Source organism: Manihot esculenta, chromosome 11 (genome assembly GCF_001659605.2).
Source record: "Manihot esculenta cultivar AM560-2 chromosome 11, M.esculenta_v8, whole genome shotgun sequence".
Taxonomy (NCBI): Eukaryota; Viridiplantae; Streptophyta; class Magnoliopsida; order Malpighiales; family Euphorbiaceae; genus Manihot; species Manihot esculenta.
Window position 1 is genome coordinate 2,897,809 of NC_035171.2, and position 7,352 is coordinate 2,905,160.

The window sequence follows — 7,352 nt, forward strand, 5'->3', positions numbered from 1 at the left end:
TATATTACATTTATATGTTTGAAATCCTTGAATTCAGTCTAAAAAGCTGAAGCTATAAAATTAAAGTTATTGCGAAGAAACAGTGATGGTGGTCCTGTTTATGTTAGAGACATTGGAGGGAAGAAAGAGCTTTCATTGAACAACTTGTCTGTATCTTCAATTTCAGCACAACTTATCTCGCAAATTTGTTTGTTTCTTCCTTTTCCAACAATAGTTTTAGAAAAATGCTTAATTGGGACAGAATCAGTTTTAATATTCATCTCTTTCGATTGCCCGATAATGGACCATTTGAAAAATTTATCTAAATTGAATTTATATAAAGAAATCACAATAATATTACTATAAATTTATATTACAAATGAAACAGATCGGATCAAACCGATTCAAATAATTTTGGTTCCACTTAACTCAAAATGATTAACTCAAATTATTTAATAATTTCGTATTATATATAATTTCAATTAAGTGTAATCCGCCGATGTAAACAGCTTGTTACATTTTATTTCACTAAATTTGTGACGTTTTCGTCGCAACTAAATCGAATACAATTATTATTCGGTTATTGTAGTTAGCTAGTACCTCGACTCCACTTGTCTCGACTCGACTTGTCTCACACGGATAATTCGTTTCTCACACGAATAATCCGTTTCTCATACCGTATCTTAATTGAATTAAATTATATTTATTCAGTTGATTTAATTTAGTTATAACTAAATATGTGATATTATTAAATATCTAAATTTTATTTTTTTTTCTCTTTATTATTTATTTAGTGTGAGATTCACCTAATTTCTATCCGTGGATTAACTGAAACAGAGATTCACCTAATTTCTATTTGTGGATTAACTGAAACAGACCCAAACGGATCCAAATAACTTTTGAATCTACTTTTCACTTGACCCAAAATGGTTAATCTAAATTATTTAGTAATTTTGTCCAGCTATTATATACAATTTCAATTTGCCATAATCCGCTAATGTGGGATGTCTTCCAAATTCCAAACAGCTGGCCGTTACTCTCTATCTTGCTAAATTTACGACGTTCTCGTCGCAATTAAATCAAATACAATTGCTAAGTCAGTACCAAACCATTGGATATTGTGATTTGCTAGTATTTTGGGCGACTCCACCTCGTTTCATACGGGTAGCCATTTCCTCGTAAATTCACTAACTCTGCACAATTTGACACTGAGTGGCTTTGATCCCATGTGAGATTCACCTTATTTCCGTCCCATATCAGTGGATTAATTGAAACAATCCGATTCAAACTAACTAAAATAACTTTTAAACTTAATTTTCATTTGATCCAAAATGATTAACTCAAATTATTTAATAATTTTATATTAACTATTATATACAATTTTAATTTGTTGTAATCCAACGTAGACTCCAACGTTAAAGAGGCTGACCCTTACAATAAATTTATATAAATTTAATTTAAATAAAAATTATGGGTTACATATGGAAAAGTTAAAAATAATTTACTTTTTTCACCTATTGACTGACTTTTTTTTCCTTTACAAGTAGCTATAAATTAAAAACTCAAAGAAATTGCGAGGAAAGGATGAACATGGATGGACGGAAAGCTGTGGTTTCAGTCACACTATGGTTAATCTTTGTTCTGCTGCTGTCTGCTACTTTCAGAAACATAAAACTAGCTGCAGCAAAGGATGACAAGCTTGCTGAAAAAAGAAAGCTTGCCGCCAGTAACTCGAGTACGTAGGGACAACTTAACGTATCCTTATTATGTTTTGCTCATTTTATGGACATTTTGTATTGGTTTAAGTTTGTTTTGATCCAATCATGTGCATTGAGAAGAATAACTGATTTTCGTTTTTTGGCAAAATATTATTAGGTTTCCTGAGCATTGATTGTGGGGTGGATCAAGATTATTTCGATGAGAAAATGGGAATATTTTACAAGTCTGACAAAGATTTCATAAGCACCGGAGAAAACAAGTACGTGTCTCCCGGATACGATGATGATGATGATGATTCTTATACTGGACGTATATTGCAGAGTTTAAGGTTCTTTCCAAAAGGAAGAAAGAATTGCTACAAATTGAGACCTGAGCATGGCAAGAATCAAAATTATCTTATCAGAGCATTCTTCAAATATGGGAATTACGATGCCCTGAATAAAATTCCAAAATTTGATGTGTATCTCGGGGCTAATTTTTGGATGACAGTCCAACCAATAAATGTAACAGCAACATTGCTGGAAGAAATTATTTATTTTTCATTAACCGATGTTATTAACATATGTCTCGTAAATACTTTATCTGGAAAACCTTTTATCTCAGCACTAGAACTCAGACTGCTGAATAATTCTATTTATAAAATCGAGTCCAAATCCCTATATGTACTTGGAAGATATGACCTTGGCAACTCAACCAACAGGATGGTCAGGTAAGATGTTTTAATTGTTCTTTTTTCTATTAGCAGTTTTATTTTCAACAAAATGTGAGATGGTCAGGATTTCAGGTACAAGAATGATGTGTATGATCGCTTGTGGGATACTCTTACCCCTGCTGACTGCATTGCATTGAACACCACCGCAAATATTGAGGTTCAGAGCATCAACAACACCCTTAAAACGCCGGTTGAAGTTTTAAGAACTGCCGCCCAAGTACGAAGTCCCCTCAGATCATTGGGTAACTCCTTTCCCGGTGTGTATATTGCTGCCGAAAGTGAATACTATGCCTGCTTTCACTTTGCCGAAATATTACCGATTTCACAAGGCAAAGGGAAACACCGACGGGAATTCACCATCAATTTTAACGGTGCCAACTATGGACATATTACCCTCCAATACTTGAACCCACTTACCATGTGTTATGGACCTCGTAAATCAAGAGATAGTGGCTTTGTGGAGTTCTCCATCAATCAAACTGGACGCTCTGACCTTCCACCTATCCTCAACGCCTTTGAGCTTTTTTACGTAATGCCGCCACTTGGTTCGCCCACAGACCCAGCAGATGGTAGGATAATTCAGTCTGCTCTGCAATTTTTTTCAAGATTCTTTCTTTTCTCATCTTGTGTTTTTTCTCACGAATCATTGTAGTTGATGCTATGATGGCCATCCCACAAATCTACACCATTGATAAAGATGATAACTGGCAAAGAGACCCGTGTCTGCCAAGGGATATTACTTGGACTGGCTTGAACTGCAGCTATGACAGTAATTCTCCAAGGATCATCTCTCTGTGAGTTCATTTTCAAATGAATACAAGAATTGTGCCCTACCGTTATTTATATATAATGGCACCATATCTTTCTCTTACTCGGCAATTCATGAGCAGGGACCTCTGTGCAAGTAGGCTGACTGGAAAAATATCTTCCTCATTCTTCAATCTCACAGCCATACGATACTTGTAAGTCTGAGTTAAATTGCAAACAAACACCAGCAGGCACAATCTGCTGTTTTGAGTGACAACGAAGAATGAAAGCAGGCACCATGCGAATATACATCATTCCTTCTATGCAAGTCTATATGTGCATGTGACGGTCAGCTGCTTCCAGCTGCCGCTTGCGGCGCAAATCCGTCCCACATCGGAAAATTGAAAGAAAATTGATTTATATATAATAGCTAGCACAGAAGGGTTAATCATTTTGGGCCAAGTGAAAAGTGGGTCCAAAAGTTATTTGGGCCAGTTTGGGCCCGGCTGTTTCAATTGGTATCAGAGCCACCCTGGGTCAGAAAATTGTGCGGAGCTAGTGGACCTGCGAGGAAAGGGCTATCCGTAAGAGACGAGGTGGAGCCACCCGAGGTACTAGCGAACCACAATACCTAAGGGTCCGGTTCTGGTTAGCAATTGTAATGAATTCAGTTGCGACGAGGACGTCGCAAAAATTTAGCGGGACCGAGTGTGACGGTCAGCTGCTTCCAGCTGCCTGCTTGCGGATTTGCGGCGCAAATCCGTCCCACATCGGAAAATTGAAAGAAAATTGATTTATATATAATAGCTAGCACAGAACTATTAAATAACTTGGGTTAACCATTTTGGGCCAAGTGGAAAGTGGGTCCAAAAGTTATTTGGGCCAGTTTGGGCCCGGCTGTTTCAGTGCACATTTCTTCGGCATCTACTATATTGTAGAAAAATTAAAAATCTAACTAAATGCAATTTATTTTTACTTTCAGAGATTTATCAGGCAATGAACTGACTGGAACAGTTCCAGAATTTTTAGCACAACTGCCAAATTTAACTGTTCTGTAAGTTAATGAGCTTTGATATTCCCATGAGAAATTTCAGCTCAGATTATACAGGTAATTTTACCTCCTACTTTTTTCTTCCCCAGAAATTTAAGTGGAAACAAGCTCACAGGTACAGTTCCTCAGTCTCTTGTCCAAAAAGCTAACAATAGACTGCTGCAGCTGAGGTTTGAAAATGCTTTTACTTTCTTTTTGCCTCTTTTCAATTTGCTTTTCCTACATACAAGATGAACAGTTTCTCTTTATGCTTAGGCCTTAGAGGGCATCACATCATCATCACTCGTATGATAATTGATCACTAAAACATTTAATGACGTAATGCTTAATGCCAGCTTGGAAGGCAATCCAAGTCTATGCCAGACAGATTCCTGCCAGAAAAAGAAGCGCAGTGTTCTTCTTCCAATTGTTACATCCTTTGCAACAGTTCTGGTGCTTCTCTTCCTGAGCACTATATTTTTCTTTTGGAGAATGAAAAGACAAGGTAATATTTCTTTTTACAATAATGATCATCTTCATTGCTGCAAGGATGATATTTACAACTATTTTTTTTCTTTCTCCATATTTGAATCTTTCAATTTCCATCTATTTTGATGCTTGCCCAATTCCCAGCAACATCACAATCTAAGAAAGAAGGACTAGTAATTTCAACGAATCGGTCCTTTAGTTATTCGGAGATCGTAAGTATTACTAATAACTTTGAAACCATCATCGGAGAAGGAGGGTTCGGAAAAGTTTACTTTGGGACTCTGAAAGATAACGTTCAAGTTGCTGTCAAATTGCTTTCTCAAAATTCAAGGCAAGGCTACAAGGAATTTCAATCTGAGGTCAGATTCTGCAAGTTCAATGTCAATCGAATTACTTGCTCTTTGTTTGAATCCTAACTTCACTTATGTTAGCTAAAATGCATTAGCAATTTGGAATGCAGGCACAACTGTTGATGATTGTTCATCACAGAAACTTGGTTTCTCTAATTGGCCACTGTGATGACCGTCATAATAAGGCTCTGATTTATGAATACATGGCTAATGGAAATTTGCGAGAGCATTTAACAGGTAACCAACTTGTTCTATGCCTCTCATTTTTCTTGAACAACACCAACTGAAAGAGAAGATTGTTTACATATTTTGATTGCAGAGACAAGTGGGAGTACTTTGAATTGGAATGAAAGGCTTCATATTGCAGCAGATGCAGCACAGGGTTCCTATCTGATCCATTTCAGATTATTTAATTTTTCTCTTCATTGATAATTTCTTACTTCTTTGTGTTATCTAATTCTCTATGGGGAGTTGCAGGACTGGAATATCTACATAACGGTTGCAAGCCACCGATAATCCACAGGGATTTGAAGACTTCCAACATCTTATTGAATGAAAAATTGCGAGCAAAGATATCTGATTTCGGGCTATCAAGAGCTTTCGCAAATGAAAGTGGTTCACATATAACAACTCGCCCTGCAGGCACACTCGGCTACCTGGATCCTCAGTAGGTTCTCAGCTCCACATTTATTCTAATGCTCTTTAAACTTTTTCAGCTAGTGATCTGCTGACATCCAGTTTCTTTTCATTTTTCAATTAGGGCTCAGTCATCAGGAAACTTTAATAAGAAAAGCGACATATACAGCTTTGGGATAATTCTACTTGAGCTGATAACTGGTCAGCCTGCCATAAGAAGAGACGTCAATGGAGAAATTATTCGAATACAAGAGTGGGTTACACCAATAATTGAGAATGGCGATGTCAGAAGCATAGTTGATCCCACGCTACAGGGAGACTTCGATACCAATTCTGCCTGGAAAGCTGTGGAAATTGCTCTGTCCTGTGTACTGAATACAGCAACTCGAAGGCCAGACATGACTGATGTATTGATTGAACTGAAGGAATGTTTGGGTATGGTAACAGCTGTTGTTGGATCTCAGAGGATGGATAGAGGAAGGACAAGATCCATCAATTCACTTGAAATGAGGTCTTTGGAAATCTACACTGAAACGGCTCCCAGTCCAAGGTAGTCTCATATCACGTCCCAATGTCAATGGGAGCTGAAAATATTTGGTGTGCAAGCCTCTATTTTGTATGTTCGTATGTAATAATTAGATAAACTATATTTTAATCCTTATATTATAATTAATGGATCAATTTATATATTTTTTCTTCACATAATATTTTTATTGTACTATACTACACAAATAAAAGAAACTTTTATATTTAAAAACTCAAATCCTCCTTCTTCCTTTTTCATTTTTTTCTCCAAAGATGAATGGCAAATTGATAAATGTGTATTATGAAATTTGAAAACTTTATTGTAAATTTGTAAATTTTTATTACTTATAGTAGCAGCAAAAATGGTTTAGTTATATAAGGTGTTTGAATGAGTGGAAGTATTTGTTTTATAACGTTTACTTTGACCGTGAAATTGAAAATGGTGAAGATTTTAAGAAAACTACATATTTTAAATCTAAAGATTAATTTGTTTTAATATATAAAAATTAAAAAAATTAAGTGTTTAGAATTACTACTATAAAATTATTACCTCTGAAATTATTATCTCTAAATTAGGTCATAGATGATCTGATACTGACGTGTAGACCCTGTCTAAATCTATTATATTTAGCTTCCTCTTAAAGCAATATGTCTAAAATAAAGCAATAAAGATTCTCAAACTTGTCAACATACTGTCTTACTGAGAGGCTTCCTTGAAACAACCTGAAAAAGGCAACCTATTTTTTCTTCCTGTAACTTTTTGACAAATACTCTTGGCAAAATTCATATATAAATTGATCCCAAGTCAATCTGACTCTATGTCTGCAACGTATGTATAAGGCCCAGGCCCAGGCCCATTAAAAAAAACAAAAAAAAAAGAGAGGAGAGAGCATTAAAGCTCTGGTTTCGGGAATGTCCCGAAACATTCCCGAAACCCATCCGTCTCCCTCCTCCAAAAACAGAGCTTGCTCTGTTAGTTTTAAAAAAAAAAATTTATCCGTCTCTACAGATTAGAGAATGGGTGTGACAGTATGCTATCAAACCAGCTATCGGCCTTACCTTGAAGCAATCCATGTATATTATCTACCTTATCTGCATTAGTCAACTTCATTAATTCAAACTCTTTTATCACTTTCTTTAACCATTTATTTGCAATATCAGCATC

The 7,352-nt window shown here is 35.9% G+C and overlaps 1 protein-coding gene across 2 annotated transcripts; it reads left to right on the top strand.

The window, feature by feature from the left end:
* Window positions 1-1,569: 1,569 nt before the first annotated feature.
* Window positions 1,570-6,339, top strand: LOC110626391 (putative leucine-rich repeat receptor-like serine/threonine-protein kinase At2g19230). 2 transcript variants are annotated; one of them, XM_043962072.1, is made up of 13 exons: window positions 1,570-1,714; window positions 1,855-2,407; window positions 2,483-2,979; window positions 3,063-3,204; window positions 3,301-3,372; window positions 4,140-4,211; window positions 4,298-4,378; window positions 4,544-4,692; window positions 4,821-5,035; window positions 5,137-5,263; window positions 5,346-5,408; window positions 5,504-5,693; window positions 5,787-6,339. In XM_043962072.1, the coding sequence occupies exons 1-13, from the start codon at window positions 1,570-1,572 to the stop codon at window positions 6,214-6,216; spliced, it is 2,736 nt and encodes a 911-aa protein (XP_043818007.1). In that variant the 3' UTR covers window positions 6,217-6,339. The 2 variants fall into 2 exon arrangements, with proteins under 2 accessions (XP_043818007.1, XP_043818008.1); XM_043962073.1 differs by lacking the exon at window positions 1,570-1,714 and having other exon boundaries at window positions 2,220-2,407; window positions 2,467-2,979.
* The last annotated feature ends 1,013 nt before the right edge of the window (window positions 6,340-7,352 follow it).

Excerpts from the sequence above, each read along its gene's own strand:
- LOC110626391 (XM_043962072.1), top strand. The coding sequence starts at position 1,570 with ATGGATGGACGGAAAGCTGTGGTTTCAGTCACACTATGGTTAATCTTT. Across the intron at positions 3,373-4,139 it reads CTCACAGCCATACGATACTT|AGATTTATCAGGCAATGAAC; the intron begins GTAAGTCTGAGT and ends TTTTACTTTCAG. Across the intron at positions 4,379-4,543 it reads AATAGACTGCTGCAGCTGAG|CTTGGAAGGCAATCCAAGTC; the intron begins GTTTGAAAATGC and ends GCTTAATGCCAG.